We start from the raw sequence: 19478 nt of genomic DNA, 5'->3' as shown, positions 1-19478 counted from the left end.
AAAGTGACAAAATTGAGATTTTATTATATATTGTCAATTTAAGTTAAAATCTATTCTATAGCTAAGTAGTCTTTTAAAGGAAATGTGCATTATCACAACATATTGTGAATTATTTCCCTGCACCGTATTGAAATATGGTATTTATATTTCTCAATATGATCTAATTTAAAAGATTATTCATGAATGTCAAACCAGAACAGAGATTTGAACAAAGAAAATAATGAAGTACATTTAAACCAAGAATCAAACTTAAAATATACAGGCCTTTTTATAGTAAACATGAAAACTTTATTGATGATTAAAGCTGTTAGGTACAGAAGGTATGCTTCATTTGATATCAATTCAAGAAAAAAATGTTAAGAAGGGAATGCAATTTGTTAAAAATGCACGGTGTAATTGGGAGAAGAAAAAAAAACCTGAATATAAAAATGTCACACAGACACTTGCTGTTGCAAGTCCGACGGGGATTTCAGTCTCGGCACTTTTGGACGGATAGGGTCATGCTTTTGCCCATCCCCGCCTTAGAGGGTCTGTGCTGGTAGTAAAGGCAACAGCAGAGGCACCACTTGGGCCTCTGTCCTTTTTTTTCCTCCCATGTGACCATTTGGCCATCTTTTTAGCTCCGCTTGGCTTTGGCCAGGTTTTCCTGCCGCCGCTGCTTCTTCTTCTGCTCCTTGTCTCGAGCCTCGATCATCTTGGCCAGTTTCCACGACAACAACGCGCAGGCGATGAAGAGGGGCGTGAGCGCCAGCAACACCGTAGTAAGGAAGCCATAGGGGTCCTTGGCGGCCCACTCCACGATGTACTGTGCCCAGGCTCGGATGTCAATCATTGTTCTGGGAAGACAGAATCTAATTTTTAGGAAGGTATGGCTGTAAATGAACACTTGGGGGAAGGATTCCTAAAGTAAAGTCAGTTAGAACAAAATTAGAGAACCGAGGTGGTAAATATGATGGTTGTTCTAATGTGATTGTTGTTTTGATTTATTTAGTGCATAATTTCTCTCATTTTGGTGAGCTCATTGCCTGCCAATAGTGGCGATAGTCAGGTAGAGTTAGTTTAAAAGTGTAACATCTGTTTAACAATTTGCAACGCATACACTAAGAAAGCACCAGAACATAATCTCTTCATTCAAAACATTTTCATGAATTCATATATTAACTCATTGTCTGCCAATGACGGCGATAAACGTCCAAACTCTCCAAGTCCAAATGGATTGGACCTTTATCACCGTCAGTGGCACGGAAACACGATCGATCTAGCCCTCCCAGATTTGATGTTTATCGCTATCAAAGGCAGTGAGTGAGTTAAAATGGACATGCCATAACACAAATTGAGCAAATAGAGACGTAATTAACGTGTAGTCGTCGATACGTGTGAGTAAAATGAGCGTCACATCTTCAGAAGAACTACTATTGTGATGCGCGCTATTTGGTCATCATTGAAAACGAGCAAAAGTAGATCCACGTCCTTAAAAATGTAGCACGAATCGTTTCTACTTATCTGTCGTTAGTAATGCACGTGAAGTTTGGAGGGCTCCGTAGGGATCTAAACGACATTTCTCAACCGGATTAGCTTCAAGCAGCTAACCTGTACCCTGCTATCGGTTAGAGTTGGATTAAAACCAGAAGCCCCCAAAGCAACATTTTGCCACAAATGTGGATTTTAAAAGGTAAGTTTTGAACGATCACTCCAAAAGACGTGACAGATGAAATGAAAACTAACCTGTGTGCGAGGAGGTGTTTGTATATATCGATCCCTTTTCTCTTTCCGCTGTCAAAGCTGGTTCGGAAGTGATGTATTTTTCATGTTTTGGTGGGACTTGTAGTTTTTTACGATGGAGAACCTTTAACCGTTTTATATTACTAGAATGGTCGATTATTTAGGCCCCTCACTTTGACAACGATCGACGTGCAATTCATTCAAACTGTACTGCCTTTACATGCTCGTGTATAAAAGCCATTGACGGTGTTAGACGTCCAATCAATTCTAAATGGGGACTGGACAGTCAAATTGATTGGACATCTAGCCCTGTCAATGGCACCCAGTGAGATAAGGAGCGTTGACTGGTACACATGAAGTTTCTGTTTTATAATTTAATATTTATGAGAAGATTTGGTTAGTTAAAATGAAGTATCAGATTTTGTTAACTACATTTGGTTTACAAATATCTTTGAAAGAATGTGTTGCTCTAATCACCTCATTGTGGAGCTATTTCAGAATGCTTCCTTTACAAAAAAAAATCCAGTCTGTCATTGCTACTAAATATTCCAGGGGTTACTGTCAGCTGTATTAAAATAAAGTGGAAATGTTTGAGAATTACATCAATTCAGCCACTACGTGGTAGGCCATGTTAAAGTGATGGACCAAGATCAGAGGATACTGAGGCACGTAATCTGATGAGGTTGCCAAGTTTCTGCCGTCAACCAAACAGGCTTCCAAAGTTGATATGCCCTTCACATTATCATGAAATGTGTAAAGAGAGCTTCATGGAATGGCTTCAATTGCGAAGCAGCTGCACCCAAGCCATACATCACTATGTGAAATGCAAAACAACCAGATGCAGTAGTATAAAGCACACCTCCAGTCTAGAGCAATGGAGAAAAGTTCTCTGGAGTGACAAACTATGCTTCTCTATCTGGAAATCTGATCGACATCTGAGTTTTGCCGTTGCCATGAGAACGATATTTGTCTGTATTATGCCAAATGTGAAGTCTGGTGGAGGGGGGGATTATGGTGTGGGATTGTTTTTAGGGAGCCGGGCCACGCCCCTTAGTTCCAGTACAAGGGACTGCTGAACACTTTAGCATGCCAAGACATTTTGGACAATGCCGTGCTCCTAACTGTGTGGGAACAGTTTCGAGTTGGCCCCATCCTTTTTCAACATGACTCTACACTGGGAAACGTTTATAAAGACAATGGAGGACAAAGTCTGGTGGGCATGAACTTGAATCCCAAGTCCTGACCTCGACCCCATAGTATAGAACACATGAGATGAATAACAGACTGAGAACTAGGCCTTCTTGACCAACATCAGTGTATTGGAGTTGAAATGTGTTATTGTAGCTGCAAAGAGTAGATTAACCCTATGGATTAGGAATGTGATGTCAATTCAGTTAAATGTGATTATCAAGCAGTGTGCCCTTTGATCGGTTGGCAACTTCTCCAGGGTGTAACTCTCCTCCTGCCCATAGTAAGCTGGGATAGATTCCAGCACCCTCAATACCCTTGTGTGATATAAGCAGTATGGAAAATAAATGTTTTTGTGCTTTTTTTTTCCCTGCAGGTTTTTGTTAGTTTTTCTCAAATGCTAAAACATCAGGCCACATCACCCCATCCACATCACAGGCTTTATTCTCCTTTGCCAGGCACCGCAGGAAATAAGCCCTAGAATGGCAAATCCATGCTTGGAAGGCCTCCACTGGGATGTCAACACATGCCAGCTCTTTTGCCCTTAGCAGCCTCTGTGGTGTATGGTTGTCTGTCATAAACTTTCCATCCCTACGATGAGAAGAACTCTTCGATAGGGTTCGAGAAAGGGGAGTTGTGTGTCAGGCGGATGTTTAGAAACTCATTACTGCTGGTGGTGAACCACTCTGTGATCTGGCTTGCTGTTTGGAAGCGGCCATTGTCCCAAATCATCACATAAATGGGATGTGCAAGCCCGGAATGGTGTTGTTAGATCTGAGGACAGCATTATGGTGGATGAGCCTTTCAAGTCCTTCTGAACTCATGAAAGCACAGAGAGTAATATTGGCCAATAACCTCAATAATGACATTGTAATTGATCAACACAGTATGTCCACCAACTTCACAGTGAACATGGATGTATGCTACCCGGCACATAATAAAAACATGGTGTTTGTGTCCTGCAACATTGCGCTCAATTGGAAACTCATTGACCAGTTTCAGCCCAATTTTTGGTGCTGGAGAACTCAGTCAATTTGGCCAAGCTGACATCATCAATGTTCTTAAAGTTGACATAATTGGAAACCATATCCACAATTAGGGTTCATTGTCCCACCTAAATATAAAATTATGGTGCGATTTTGTCTTGTCTTTCCTCATGGGCCATCTCATTTTCATCGTCCTCCTCTGCTTCATGATTGGTCTTCTCCTATTCCTCTTCTGGTTCAAAATCTTCGTTGTTCCAACCATGTTCCTCCATGGCAAGCTCTTCTCTCTCCATTGTCTTGGGTTCCTCTTCCCCTGATTCTGCCTTCATCCATTGTGTTTGCTTGGAATCTTGAGGAAATTGTGCACTCTGAGCCTGCTTTTAAATGTGTGTTCGTATCATTAGCAACAAGTGTCTTTAATTTTCTGTCCTTATGTTTAACAAATGAAGCCAGGTGTGCTCTTTGTGTTGGAAGTTTTGCTGACTGTGGAAAGTGTTTTGCATTGCATGAGCTTTAATTTGAGTGCATTTCAGCATTTTATTCCTGAGCAGCCAATCTTTATATTCATGTACTATACCTCAAAATCTCAATAGGTGCACAAAAACATGCATTAAGTTGTCTTTTTCACAAATTTGACACTATTTGTCCTGTATTCATTTAAAATCATAACATTAGAAGTTGAACACTCGTCAGATGGATTTCTTTGCTTAAGTCTTAACATTCCTTGGAGTCATTTAGTCAGCCAGTCATCTGTGCACGTCTTGTGATGTTCTCACATCGTCACAAAGGTTACATAGCATGTCTATGTATACATACAGCCGACGAAATATGCATGCATTTTAGGCAATAATGGCTTATCTTGTAGCCAGACAAGAGCAAAAGGACATTGAGTAACTTTTGGTATCGTAATATTGTGACACCTCCACCTGTTTTTTTTAATGTTTATTTTAGATGAGCAGTCATTAATGGAGTTATAGAGAAGCAGAAAAATGTATGAGTGCTGTTCTTTTAGGACTCACACTGTGAAACTCATGTAAGCTTGTTAAGAAAAATCATTTTCTGAAAACATACGACACCTGGCTTTTATTTGGGGAAAAAAATGTGATTACCAGTAAATTTTCTGTTTGAACAATCTCACAAATTATAATGCAATAACTCCTGTCCGCAAGAAGAAAAGGAGCCAAAAAGTCTCCGTTGGCCCTCTGAGAAAGATGACTGAAATAACAAAGCAGGACCTGCTGGCTTTATGAACTTCCTGTGGGGAAGTATTGAAACCAAATCAGGTTAGGTCACATCTGCTGGCTCCATACGGCACGGCTTGCTTTCAACGTGGTTCAAAGGGCAGCCTTTTAGTCCCCCTTGCAAGAGTCACAACAGGGGCAGCTGGAAACATGTTGCTAGCATATTTTATTTACAAGCATACTTTTGGCTACATTTTATAGACAATTAAGGAACATGCTGGCAAACTTGTGACCATTTTTCTTAAATCCTTTTAATTAATACGGTAGATTCTCAGCATCTCTTTATTGCTGGGGAGCCTGGGGGCGGGCGGTGGAACCGCAAGCTCACACCCGCAGAGGCACGGCAACACTTTCTTGTCGCAAAGGAGCTATAGGAACACACACAGGAAGGTGGGCACGTTAAATAACTGTATACCACCATTTTGTATCCATCCACCTCCGTGACATTTAATGACTGTTAAGAGAGTGTAATCATGTGGCCAGACACAGAGAAAGAGCAGATATTTTGAGCTGCAGGAAAATAACTTTTGCAAAGACTGGCTCCAATAAATACAGTGTTATAAAAAAGATTGGGCGCCCCTGATAGTTTACAAGATGTTTTTTTCATAAATCGTTGGTTGTATGGATCAGCAGTTTTAGTTAAATATATCTCATAGCAGACAATATTTTACAAGTGAAAGAAAAAGTTAGCTCCAGGACATCCACGATCCTCGTGAGGATAAGCGGCATGGATAATGAATGAATGAATGTGTTTAGATGTATTTGTATGTATGCGCAGACGTATGTTGATTAAAACTTATTTAGTACATATGTTGACAAATAATATTTATTATGTTGACTATTTATATATTTATTATGTATTCATCAATATTTATTGATTATTTATCTGTTCAATTGTTTGTCTGATGTTGTTATTTGTGAACTTTTGCACTTATTTATGTTGTTGAGTACTTCTGTTGACTATTTTATAATTCTTAGTCATTGTTATTTATTGATTACTTATTTGTTTGTTGTCGTTGTTATTGTGCACTTTGCGGTGAAGCTTTAAATATCATTATACTTTTGTATTGACAATAAAAGCATTCAATTCAATTCAACCAGGCCAAAATGTTGCCTTAGTCCATGTGTCCTGATTGGGCGTCTTGCACCGTCAATGGTACTGAAAGATGAATATTGTATAAATGCCATGCAACGAGATCAAATAAATCTCAAGTCCTCTATTGAAGACCAAAAGTGCATAACCCACCACTAAATGCTGATGTCCATTTATTTGGAAACCTCACTTATTTATATCTGCTGTCTTTTGTGCGTGTGTGTTTTTTTTAGGAAGTCAACTTTTGGGGTTGAGCGAGGCCTCGACAAACAAGTGTCATGTTATTCCTGCAACTCCGGCTCTACTGGAGAAGCAAAAAATGAAAGGGGAGGAAAGAAGTGGGCTTTCTCGCCCCCTTTTGTCCCGCTAGGAGCCGCCGAGGCCGCTTCTGGATTAAGCCCCCGCCTTTAAACTCCCAAGAAGAAGGCAAAACTTCAAAAGGCCCCCAACGGCCGTCGGGGCCCCGCCCTCACGCGCCCCGACGGTTTTTACAAAGGATTTGCCGACGTTCGGGAATTCCGCCTCCGCTTCCTTTTATAGCAGAACCCCCCTTCAAGCCCCCTTGACACAAGCCACGCCCACTAGACACAAAGGCTGGATGACAACATCTAGGCCACGCCTACATAACCATATAAGGCTCGCCTTTCCATGTAGGGCGAACAATCGGCGTGAGAGTGTCCTTCTCTCTTCCTTATCCGGTTTATATGATCGAAGAGACTCGGCGAGGCAGGTCGGAAGCGGTGCGAACATGGCCGAGCGAGTCCAGCAGCCTCCAGCCAAGCGGCTCTGCTGCCGGCCCGGCTACAATCCGGCTTGTAGGCAGCGGGCTGGAGGAGTCCTGTGTGGCAGCGGCGGCGTCGGCGGCAGCGGCGGAGCAGGAGCTGGCGGCTGCGGCGGCTCGGGATCCGGCACGGGGCAGAACGGCAAAGCGCAGAACCCGGAGTCGTTGCTCGACATCGCGGCTCGCCGAGTGGCCGAGAAGTGGCCCTTCCAACGGGTGGAGGAGCGCTTCGAGCGGATCCCGGAACCCGTCCAGCGTCGGATCGTATACTGGTCGTTCCCGAGGAGCGAGAAGGAGATCTGCATGTACTCGTCGTTCAACGCCGGGGCCGAAGAGAGTGGAACTAGCGGGGACAATAACGACGAGACCCAGCTGCCGTTCCTGCGAGGTGTCACTCTGCTGGAGGGAGGCTGGGTGGACAACGTCCTGCAAGTCGGTGAGTGCCACGCTCTCCCCCCATTCCCAAATGCTTGTGTAAACAATGCCGGTTATTTCCACGTAATAGTAGCCCACTTCTCCTCAGCCTCAAGCGCGCCCCCCAACCCCGCCCCCGCCCCCCGAACGCGCTCCACTCCCCATTGCAATCTTATATAGCACTTTGTTCCTATTTTTTTCTGCCATTGTAGCTCTTCAGCCAGCAGCAGCCGTCTCAAAGACAAAACCCCCTTTATCTTTTCAAAGGCTAAATAGACGATATTTAGAAAAGAAGGGTGGGAGGGCTGAGGCTCTTTAAAGCCACAGTGCTTCTATTTTGGTTGCCAAACACCATTTCTTTCTCTCTCTCTCTTTCTCTCACGCGCTCTGTCAATGCCAGGACGTATGTGGCTCCTGGATGCAAATGATTCACCTAGTTTTATTACGAGGGAGTGGGGAATGTGGGCTAAGCAGCCTCCTTTCTTTCTCCTTTTTTCTTCTTCTTCTTCCTTCTTCCTTCTTCTTCTTCACCCTCATCCTATTTCATCCAGTGCGTTTGGACTCGGAGCTGTCAATCCCACTCCACACCCTTGGAAGCCGTTCAGGATTCTAATCCCATTACCCTCCCCTGGTTCATCTGATTCTGAACGCATCACTCAAACAAGATTTTATGCATGATCTTCCTCCTCCACCACCACCTCCTCCTCCTCGTCCTCCTCCTCCTTTTCCTTCTCTTCGGCTTGCTATGCCTCCAAATAATGTGTGCGTGGAGATGGCTGGAGCTCTTGTGGGTTTGGAGAATGTGCAGTGCACAATAGTAGCCATGGAACAGGCACACAGGCAGCCAGCTCTCCAGTCACTCATCTCTTCTCCTAAGCCACTCTTGTGTGTAAATGGCCTGTTTACCAGATTCCCCACTATTCAACTCATATGGGACACTCATGGGATTCACATTCTGGGACTCATTTGCCTATTGAATTAAGGATAAATTATTTCTTATTAGTTACCAGAAACCATGCCGCAACAATGGTTACCGCCTCTGCTTCATTGTTGTGAAGTTCTGGTTTGATTATCAAACTTTGGATGTTCTATAATATAACAACTTAATTTTGGTAACATTATGATGCCCTCCTATATTCTCGTAATATTGTTTATTTTTTTTCAGTAATCTGTTTTTGGGTAATCCTGTGACTTTAACAATCTGGTAATTTACCCATATGACTGTATTCTTGTAATATTACGACATTTTTCTCATGTTACAAGGAAATACTTCATTTTTCTAATATTACTACATTCATTGTTACAACATTATTCTTGGATCCTATTTTTTTGGTGTTTACACACAGTCTCGTTTTCATTTTGACTGCCATCCATTTTTACACTGCAAAGAATATTATAAACAATACGGTTTGATTGCTCTTGCTGAGACATATTTCCCCAACAAGAAGTAGCCAATCAAATATGTATTCTCATTCATGTGATTTAGCTGCCGAGGCGGAACGGAACCATCACCTCAACATTCGGTTAACAAAAGGCCAAATGTAATTACAAGAAAAGACTTCTTATATTGATTATTTCAGTATAAAAATAATGATGCAGTGAGGTGTAAAAGCTTCCGCCCCTTCCCACATATTTTCTACATGAAATTAATAAGATCATTATACCGGTTTTCTGTTGTCTATTAGTGCCAAATGAAATCTGAAAACGACTCAGCACTTTCTATTTTTATTTTTTTAAACAGATATTAAAAGATGCCACCTGACTCATCTTGTAACTTGACAATGACTGCAAGAGATGTCCAATCCATTTGAACTGGGAAGGCTGTCAGCAAATACATTTCTTGTCATGTCTACTACAGAAAAACAAATTTTAATTCACAACACGAGGATGAAAAGAGGCTTAACCATTGCCTGCCAGTCCTCCCATTTCAAATGTTTTAAATGGATTGGACGTCTATTGCTGTTGTTGGCATCCAATGAGTCATGTCTATCTCACGGTGAATGGTTATATCGAAAGTGATGGTGTTTACATTTTTTAGCAGGCTTTGTCTCGATGCTCTCACATTTCAAACGCTCCAAAACAGATTAGGTTAATTAAAAAAGTCTCAAAATTGCCCCCAGTTATAGCTGTGAATGGCTTTTCGTCATGCACACTGTATTATATGTGCACATTGGGTTTATGCTAATGCCTGCTTAAAGTCATATGGGGTACACTATTTTATCAGTAACTGTAATGAGAACATGTGCGTGGAATTCTCTTCTGACTGCACAGTGACCCCACAATATCTTTTCACTGCATATGTCTTCTATTCATGTGATCTGGGTTTAAATCTTTGTTTTCCCGACTCCTGCTTACTCAGCCATAAATAGGAAAAGCACCAAAAAACTCGATTGATGGATAGTTGTGTCTCACCCAAACTTTCAAAAATGCATCTCATACTGCCCTATACCACTTTTTACTGGATGATATATTATTATTATGGTTGGAAATCCAGCGTTTGAGTCATATTTCCTGCATTAAATAGACAAATAATGAAATTATTGATCATTACCTTTCCTGCTATTTGACTAAGGACACAAATCCTGTTTGTTTGATAAAAATAGTTATATCGAGTGTCAATACAGATTTAAGTATCGTTCATTCATCTTCCATACCGGCCATCCTCAAAAGGGTTTGCGGGGGTTGCTGGAACTCAACTGTCTTTGGGCAAAAGGCAAACTACACCCTAGAGTGGATGCCAGTCAATTGCAGGGCATGAATCTAAGGATCACATCACTGATACCCATCTCAAAATCTTCTCAATTCTGGTTTCTACTCTAATCTGTGTGATTGGCGCCTTTTGGCCAGATTTGAAATCATCCACCAAGTACAGTTTGTTCTCGAATGCTTCAAGACATGGGTCATCTTCATCAAATTCTGGACATTCTGAAATATCCTCGACAATCAATTAATTGTATAATTGTTTTCTATGCCTGTCCTTTGTCTGGTTTGTGTGTGTGTGTGTGTGTGTGTCTGAGAGAAAGAGGGAGACCGGGGCTGGCGATCTGCGCATGTGTTTGTCCTCGTCTGCACGGGCTGTCAGTCTCATCCGCTCACAACAGAGGCGAGGATGACAGGCGAGCACACAGCAGGAGAACGACGACGTGTTATGCTGATTGCAATTTTCGCTCCAGTTTTTTTCTCTCTCTTGCAGTGGGAGGGGAAGCGCAGTTTGGTTGGTTGAAGAAAAGAAATAAAGCCAAGGAGGAGGGTAAAAATGATAAATAAAAGATGCAATCTACTCCAGGGGACAGGCAGCCACTGGAGGATGAGGGCTTAAAAGCAGGGCAGCATGGGGTAGAGAAAGAGAGAGGGGGAGTGGTGGAGGAGGCTGTCAGCCACATCACACAGCACATGTATTGGCCCATCACACACATATATGTATACAGTGGCCTGGAAAAAAAGTGTTCAGTCTGTGTGTGTGCGAGTGTGTATGTGTGCTGTCATAGGAATGGGATTCATTGTTGATGATGAAAGACAGTAGTGCAATAGAATAGAAGCTGAGGTTATTGTGCGCGTGTGTGTGGGAGGGAGGGGTAGGCTAATATACTTGAATGAATCTGCTGTCGCCGTACTCCTCTCCTCCTCCATCTCCTCCCCCAGCCATAAAACTCTCCATATTTGCTCCCCTAAGGCCAACTACCAGCCCCCAGTCTCCTGTGATTATTTATCTTTTTCTCAAAGACATTAATCACACACTTTTTCCTCCCCCCGTTCCTCTCCATCCATCCTTTAGCATACATATATCAGCCTGCTGGAGGGATTGAATAGAAGAAGAAGAGGCTAGCAGTGGTGGGCCACTTTAGGCGGAGAGAAATAGACACGGTGATATCAGGAAAGCCCGAGGGTGGGTGGTTGGGCGACTATTGAAATGGTGGTTGCCGGAGTGAAGTAACGGATGGTGAGCAGCGAAGGGGAGCGAGTGAGATAGATAGCTCGCTCACTCCACCCTGTGCGAGCTCATCTGTTTCGATGCCAGCCCTCTTCGAATAAATATTCATACAAAAGCGTTACCGACGGTCCGGCGCTCTGTGCAGGCAGTGATGAATATGTCAGGTGGGCTACCTGTGCTCTTAAGAGTTTCTTCACATTTTCTTTGCTGGCTAAAAGCTCAGAAATTAGATATGAAACTGCACAAATCCAGAAGACTTAAATTATTAAACCAGAAACTGTCCTGTTTCCACTTTTATTATTATACTTTTACAGTGTCCCACTGTCCGTTTGGGACACTGCTATATTGCAAATTTTTTGGGGCCGGGCCATATTGTCTGCCACGGGAATCGTTGCTATGTGGTGGAAATCTGCTGTTCAACTTCAACTAGTTTTGAATGTCTACTTAATGTAATGCCTTTTAAGTGTAGGAAAGTGGAGACAGTAACCCATGCATTTTTCAGGTGTTTCATCACTGGCCACGTGGGCTGATGTCAGCCACGTCTTATGGTTCGTACAGTCACACACAAAAGTCGTTTGGTACTGACCTAAGCACATATTTACCAAAAAAAAAAAAACTGCCATGCACGTTTTCTACACATTTTGTGTTTGAACATTTGGCTGTATGTTCAAATGTATTTATAATGTGTATTCAGCATTACCCTCACTGACTCCATTATTAATGGGTATCAATTTGCATGCACTGACGGTTTTAAGATCATCACTTAAACGAGCGGATGGCCTATACATTGAAACCTGGGACCCGGCTCATGCCTTCTTGGTGCACCTATCGCTAACCAGAGTTCTCATTACAGTCTTCTAGGTCTTTTGTGCTGGTCTGTTTTTAACAACGTTGTTGTTGTACGAATGTACATGGACAGAATGTCATTCCAGAATAGTTGAATCTTAGCACTTCAGTGCCCATTCCAAAGTGTTGCGAAAGAAACCATCTCTTCATAGCTTCCATTTCACGCACCTCGACAAACCTCCTGTCTCCATGTGTAACTGAACCCTAGCAGCATCGTTACGGCCGACAAGGAAGTCTAGCATAAGATGCCCCCGTCCTCTAATTATAGAAGTCTAATCCTATGGCTTTGGTGAGGCATGACAAAGCATGTTTCCACTTCATTACCCTCCTTCCTGTTTTTAGTCCTCCAGACTGGGTCAAGTTCATCCCCTCTTCTTTCATTCATCTACTGTCCTCCTCCTGCTGACCCCTCATGTCTGTATTTCTTCTTCACACCCCACCCCCTTCTGTCTGTCTCCAGGGCTTTATGCCTGGAGGTAACACACACAGACAGATGCACACACGACACCGTTTCCTCCTTACTATCCTGTTACCGTAATGTCCCCAAGGAGTGACAGACATAGTGATGCCAGGCATATGTCGCTCCCCGCAATGTCATTAGGCCGCCCGCTGCCTCTCTCCCTTGTTAGGCTAATTCCTCGCATGAAAAAAGGCGTGTCATTTTTATCACGTGGCTGGCCCAAATTTGAATGACAGGACACATTGTTGGAGTTTTTTTTTTTAATTTAAATTTCAAACTAAGACAAAAATGAAGTGCTCGTCTGGGGAATCTCACGTTATTGAATAAAGAAGAAAATATGACAGACAGGGCAGCATTGGTGCCCCTGTTTGAGTGTGAACGTCCTCCTGATCTGGTTCAATTCATTTCGTACGTGTGCTTGTTTGAGTCTGAACTCGTAACTTGAGTTAATTTGTTCATGCTCGGGAGATTTTTAATTAGGGTTCTGCGTCATTAACTGCTCTTCTTGGTTTTCTCTTTTGTATTGTGTCATGATGACAGACAGACCTGTGCAGTAACTGCCAGGTAGGGGATTCCCCTTTTCCTATTTTTATATATATGTATACATATACATGTGTATGTATGTATATATGTATATTTATTTATATATTTATATATATTATGTATGAGGTAATAATATTGCACAACCACACTAGACATTGTGAGGCTAAGGTGGTCTTTTTTTGTGTAGTGAGTGCTTTGGAGTGTGGGTGCATCTCCATCCTGAATAATATTCATTGTACTTTTCTTCTTGTAGTCCTTTGTCGATGTTTTCTTCGTCTATTCCTAAGCCCGTCAAAAATGAGCCCACATGCACAGCACCCATGTGACAGTTTAACAAGATGCTGACACAATCTGATTCACAACTGTTGGGAAATGCCTCCGTCCCTATTTCTTGCAACTCTCATGAAGAAAGTATTTAACTTTTTTTTCTAAATGAAAGGGTGTTGAGTCATTTCTTGTCTTGTGTGAGAGGTAAAGGTAAAAATCCTGGGAATTTGAAAATCCAATTTCTGTAGAAATTGTACTCTACGTCAAGGTACAAAAAGCTGACATTTCTGACTTTCTATGGAATTAATTTAATTGGTGAATAGTTTGAATTAAGAAAAGTTCAGATTCATTTGTTGAGTTAAGAAACGAGGTAAGTAAATATATGTCATCATTGTTTAATATTAGATGTCCTGAAAGGTGTTGTGATGATGGTATGATTATATTACAATGCCTCCATTATTTGCCTCAATACCAATACTGAAGTAAATTTGAGGCAAACCCAGGTGTTAAACTCAAAGCCCAGAAGCTATCCCTGGCCACCCTTATGTATGTATACATTTTATGGCCGGTAAAGGAAATAATTCAATTTCTTGCCTATGTCATAAACCTACAATATGAGGCAATTATATTGGTTCGTAGTTATGATGGGCCTTCAAATGGAACCATAACTACTCTTTGTACAATGTGACCCACAACATAAATGAGTTTGACATCTCTGTCATAAAACATCGGTAAAAGGAGTTGGAACATAATAACAAACCAAGAAATGTGAAATTCTTTGTATTTGTAGTATGCATCCATTTTTTAAATTCTGGTCAGGGTCAGTTCAAAATATAATTTTGAGCAGTAGGAGTTATTAAATAAAACTATCTCATTCAATAAATATAATTCTTTGTTATGGTTGATCACTTTTTTGTTGTTGGTGGTGGCAAATTGTTTCTAATGCATTTGAAATACTTTGAATCGGTGGGAATTGGCAAAATAAAAATAAATGCCTTTCAAGTTTTGCACAATAACCCTCTCACAGCCTCAGAGGTGAGCCAAAATCCCGGAATGCGGGTCTACCCCCGGCCGTTGTGACTAATCCTGGGTTTGTATCGTCATGGAAACATGGATGAGCCTGGAGCGAGTGTAAACATCTGGCTGTCCGTGAGGGACAGCAAGGGGGCAGCGGCTGCATTCATGTGAAAGACTGTCTTCAGGGGAAAAAAAAAACTTAAGCTTTCTCTCTCTCTCTTACTTGTTGTTTGTCTGATATTCAAAGTCCAAGACAGAAGTTCATGCTAGCATAGTATTGCACTATAGTGCGATACACACCTATTTTAGGTTATAAGAAATGTAGTTTTATCTGCAATGTTTGAATCCAGGAAGATATTCCCCCATAAATGCCAAAAGATTATTTAGTTCTAAACTTTAAGCATAAGTAAAATTTAGAACAAAATCTTAGAAGCTGCTGTATTATACTTCAGTATCCTCCTGTTTGGATCTATCAAAATTCTTGCTGCCATCAGTCTTAGCTTGTAAAACGAGCCTCATGCTGAGAAGTGAAAAAAAAAATGAACATCACCATTCTCTGTTTTTGCCTTTTTACTAGCGCCTGAGTCTCAGTGGGCATTTGATTCCCAGGGATGCATTCATTACAGCTTGATCATATCATTTTTTTTTACTTTATGTAAGTGTGTGAGGGAAAAGAAGCTGTAACTGTACTGTGGAAAAGTGTGCAAATAGAGCAGTCTGGCGGTTATCCTCCATGAACCAGGATATAGCGTGATAACAAACTAAAGGGGCAAACAAACAGAATAATAGCAGTTCACAATTATCATTGTTTCGTTTCAGTTTTTTTCCCTTCTAATTTTGCTAGCATTTCAGCTTTGGCCGAGGTGTGTGCAAATTCGGATTTCATTATTATTGCATTGGTAAAAAAAATGCTTTGCAAAGTCTTGCAAAAATGTGTTTGTCATCTCAAATGGGAATTTTTATTTTCAATGTCATCCTACAATTTCCTAATAATTCTGCTGGCTGTCTTTAAATGCTTATTCGCCTGAGTAAAAGTGTGTGTGTGTGCATGTCCAGATAGTGCTGAAATTAGAATCGCTGCAATATGCGTTGAGATTAAAAAAAAAAAAACGTTGTCTGTCTGGAAAAGTATTAGAAACGAGTAAGTAGATGCACAAATGTTTCTCTTTGAAGCAGCCTCTTTTAAGTTCCTTGCACACCAGACAGTCCTTGTGTGTGTTTGTATCATAAACCCCTGACTTCAAGTGAATCAACCTTGCTTCCAAAAAAACACTCATCCCATCTTCCTCAGAGTTTTGTTTTCCACACCCAGTCCTGATTTTTCTGTTCCTCAAGCCACATGAGTGGATAGTCCTGCCATCAACTAAGTCCAAATGTCTCTGCCCTATTTCCAGTCTTTCCAGCCTACTGGTGCCAGCCCTCCTCCCCTTAATCTCAGTCTCCCTTGATTCCTCTTGCCAACATCACCCATTGCCATTTTCACCTTAAATCACCAAAGCCATCTTGGCTTCTGTACCACACTCAAGATGTAGCTTTTCAAATTACCCCTCACACAAACTCATTTTCAATCCAGCCATATCAGACTGTGTGTGTGTGTCCTGTTGAAATAAACCAGCTAAAGTAATAAAACTCCTGCGTGAGTTCCTTCCCAGTTCCCCTCACCCGCCCCTTTTCCAACTCCACTTGTCTCCGCTCCCAGACTGTGGCAGCTCGCCGTGCGTCAGCTGCTAGACTCTGTCTAGGAATCCACTGGTTTTCCTCCTCCTCGTTCCATGCTCCTCCCCGAGAGGAAGGAGAGAGCTAGGCAGGCGGCAGGAAGGCCCTACTAAATTCACAATGACAGCGGCCTATTAAATGCTATTTTTTTCCTATTTCAGTTAATGACTTTTATTGCCACGCCGCCCTTAGATTGGGCAGTAATAACAAGGGAATGCAGCACTCAGCATTCTCCTATCTGATGGCCAGGTTTTTTCCCCCTTTTCGTTTTTTAATGAATTTGCATTGATGGGCTGCTGGAATAAGCGCAAATTAGTGCAGTTACTGCAATGGGATGTTCAATCCATGGTTGCTGTATGTTTTTGTTTTAAGGCTCGACTGTCTTTTAATTTGCACAAAAAAATCCCTGTTGGAATTTGTCCAACTGTCAGCCATCAGAGCACAGATAATGACTTAAGCTACATTTACACATTCACACATGCAAGTGTGAGCATCAGATTGTAATAACAATTATAAGAGGCTATAATTACAATAGCTGTTTATTGTCTGTCTACTGTCTATTGCACTTTCCATACGAGGGAAAATAGAAACATTAACCACTAAAACACTTAACAACAAAAAGCTTTAAAAGACCAAAGAAAATGCTCCAACATCTTTAGACGCTTACTTGGGAATAACAATTAAATGTTAGTGTTAAATGGTGAAATACTTTCCTGTTACTTTGGCCATAACTAGTTTTCTTTTAAAGAATTGTAACATGACATCATTGATTGAAGGTTGAGATACCGTACATCCATTCTAGGGGAGCAATAGTCTGAATATGACACTTGTATGGAAATTGGAGTCTTGATTACAAAGCAGTTTGTCCTGTTGGTGTTGTATAAACAGGAGTTTACCAGTCATTGTAAAGAGTTACCTAGGGACAATTTTGAGTGATCAATCAGCCTGCCATGCAGGTTTTGGGATGTGGGAGCAAACCGGAGTAGCCAGAGAAAACTCATGCACTCACGAGGAGAACAGGCAAACTCCACACAGGAAGGCTGTAACACACCAGGGATTGAACCGTCGATTTCAGATCTGGAGCAAGACTTGATAACTGATCTTCTTACTATGCCGCCCCATGTTTATCGAATGTGTCCAATATAAAACAAGTAGCAGACGTAGCACAACCAGAAAAAATCAAAATAAAACCCAAGGGCAGCTTTGAGAGAAGACTAAAATGACTTTGAAATCAATGTTTCTATTTGTTTAATAAATAAACTAGAATATCCTACGATAATGTGTCTCATTCAACGTGGGAAGGATGATAACACTGGCAGTGATATGTAATGACATATAATGATTCTATGTAGTGACTGATTGAGACCTTGGTGATGAAGTGCTGTCCACTATAGGGAAAATAGAATCCATGCCGTCTGTGTCCAGTAGCTCACTATGTCGCAGTCACATTTCTTACTTAACTCTGCTTGAGTTGTCCCTGGCACCGAAATCTGTACTCTCCATTGAACCATTGGTATTTGGGTTAATTTCAAAAAGACAAATACTTCTTGAACCATTCTACTAATTCTTGATCTTTTGGGATTTTCTATGAAATCACATCACATCAGAGATATAGTTACTAAAACACCTGGTAACTGCTTTAAATGGCATAAAAACACATGTCTCCTTTAAGACTGAACAGAGGCTCTCTGTGCAGGTTGATCAACATCTGTTTCCTTGCCAGAAGCCAAACTGCTTCGCCTAAACCCAAAGGCGACAAACGATCCTCTCTTTCGCATGTGTATGTACATAACAAGTGTGTTTTTTTGCGTAAAGCGCCTAAAGTTACCCGCCGCTGTCCCACAACAATACCCTAAAGCCAAAGTGTGACTTTGCTCTAACAGTCGACCACTCGAAATGTTTATCTAAACGCAAAGGGCTCACCATGAGTGTTTACAGCGAGGCGAATACTAATAGGTGAGGCACGTAAATGATAAGCGGGTGGATGACATTCCCGTCTGTCTTCTTTCCCACGCTATCTCCATTCCGCTCCTGCACGCACGCACATGCTTCTTTCTTTTTTAAGGAGCTCATGCTGGGGCGCCACTGCCTCGGCGCCTGAAAATAAACAACCACCAGCGATGAGGGCTTACCTGCCGCTGACCCCTGTCACGCAGGCGCAGGAGGAGATAGGGGTTGCTCTTTTTGTGGAGCTGTCCCAATTGACCTCATCACTTTACCCGCTAAACCCCCTCTGAGGGATTTACTAAAGCCAAAGGGCATCGTGATCAGGCCCCCACACCTAGGGAGTGGCCAATTGCTCTACTTAGACTTAGCTGTAATTATTGTGTTCCAATAAAAGACCTATCTGGTCAGTTACATAGAAGAGAAGCAGTTTCTCTATATTATTGGCTCTTCTCCTCTTATTAGGAAAGGAAAACAGTGAAGAATCAGAGCCAGTTTTAGCGTAATAACTGAAGTTTATATACAGTGAAAGCCTGTTTGTTGTGAAGGATATAATTAACAACTGTCCTTAATAGGTAAAAATAGCAACAGCCTGAATTGGTGGCCAGCCAATCCCAGGGCACGAGGAGACAAACACCAATTCATGCTCACACGCATACCTAGGGGAAATTTAGAGATTATCATGCATGTTTTTGAATGTCGGAGGCAACCGGAGTACCCGGAGAAAACCACGCAGGCCTGAAGAGAACATGTAAACTCCATACAGGCACACCGACCTGGATTTGAACCCAGGACCCAGAACTCTGAGGCCGGCACGTTAATCACTCAGCCGCCGGGCTCCTCTTGACAAAAAGGTATGGCTCATGAATGGGAAATTTTCATAGGTGTGGGTAATCTGTTCCATTTTGTGAACTTGTGGTGGTAGGTATATTAAATAAAATGTCTTTAAAAGTAATTTTTATTGAGTAACAATCTAAACAACTCGGCGAGAAGACATTTTCAGCCACAATCGGCCCAAAACAGCATTGTGCACCAGGTGGAAGAAAGTGTTTTGCGTTTGTTTGTTTTTTACCCCTTGACACTTCTTGCCCAGCTACCTCCAGGACCCATGTGAGTTATGTGGGGAAGGCGTGGCATTGATGGTGTTGGTGTCGGGAGATCTTGAGCGCGCGAGATGCCTCTGGCTGCGCCTGGTGCAAGCGATGTTAGGCCGCTGTGGCATGCGGGATGTGAACTCTGTGGCAAGCCTCTGCTGAAAACGAGAGGGAGAGGCCGACCTGGTATGAGAGGCAGCCACTTGAATTGTTTCACTTCACTTTGCGTATTTAT

General features: G+C 42.0%; 2 protein-coding genes across 2 annotated transcripts in view; one reads left to right on the top strand and one right to left on the bottom strand.

Annotated features, from left to right (window-relative positions):
• Window positions 1-257: 257 nt before the first annotated feature.
• On the bottom strand, window positions 258-1855 carry LOC144195616 (small integral membrane protein 15). The gene is made up of 2 exons (XM_077715373.1): window positions 1726-1855; window positions 258-836 (listed from the first exon to the last, which is right to left on the bottom strand). Exon 2 carries the CDS (start codon window positions 830-832, stop codon window positions 617-619), a length of 216 nt encoding a protein of 71 aa, XP_077571499.1. The 5' UTR covers window positions 833-836; window positions 1726-1855; the 3' UTR covers window positions 258-616.
• Window positions 1856-6496: 4641 nt separating this feature from the next.
• The window catches only part of LOC144195938 (zinc finger SWIM domain-containing protein 6-like), a 47050-nt gene continuing 34068 nt past the window's right edge, over window positions 6497-19478 (top strand). Inside the window, exon 1 of the mRNA XM_077715838.1 lies at window positions 6497-7447. Within this exon, the coding sequence (XP_077571964.1) occupies window positions 6829-7447 (619 nt within the window). The 5' untranslated portion in view covers window positions 6497-6828. The remainder of the gene's footprint in view (window positions 7448-19478) is intronic.

Source organism: Stigmatopora nigra, chromosome 4 (assembly GCF_051989575.1).
Source record: "Stigmatopora nigra isolate UIUO_SnigA chromosome 4, RoL_Snig_1.1, whole genome shotgun sequence".
Classification (NCBI taxonomy): Eukaryota; Metazoa; Chordata; class Actinopteri; order Syngnathiformes; family Syngnathidae; genus Stigmatopora; species Stigmatopora nigra.
Note: the sequence above shows the minus strand (reverse complement) of the source record. Positions and strands in the feature narration are given on the sequence as shown.

What these genes read in the sequence shown, in the direction of transcription:
- LOC144195616 (XM_077715373.1), bottom strand. Translation starts at nt 832, where the DNA reads ATGATTGACATCCGAGCCTGGGCACAGTACATCGTGGAGTGGGCCGCC.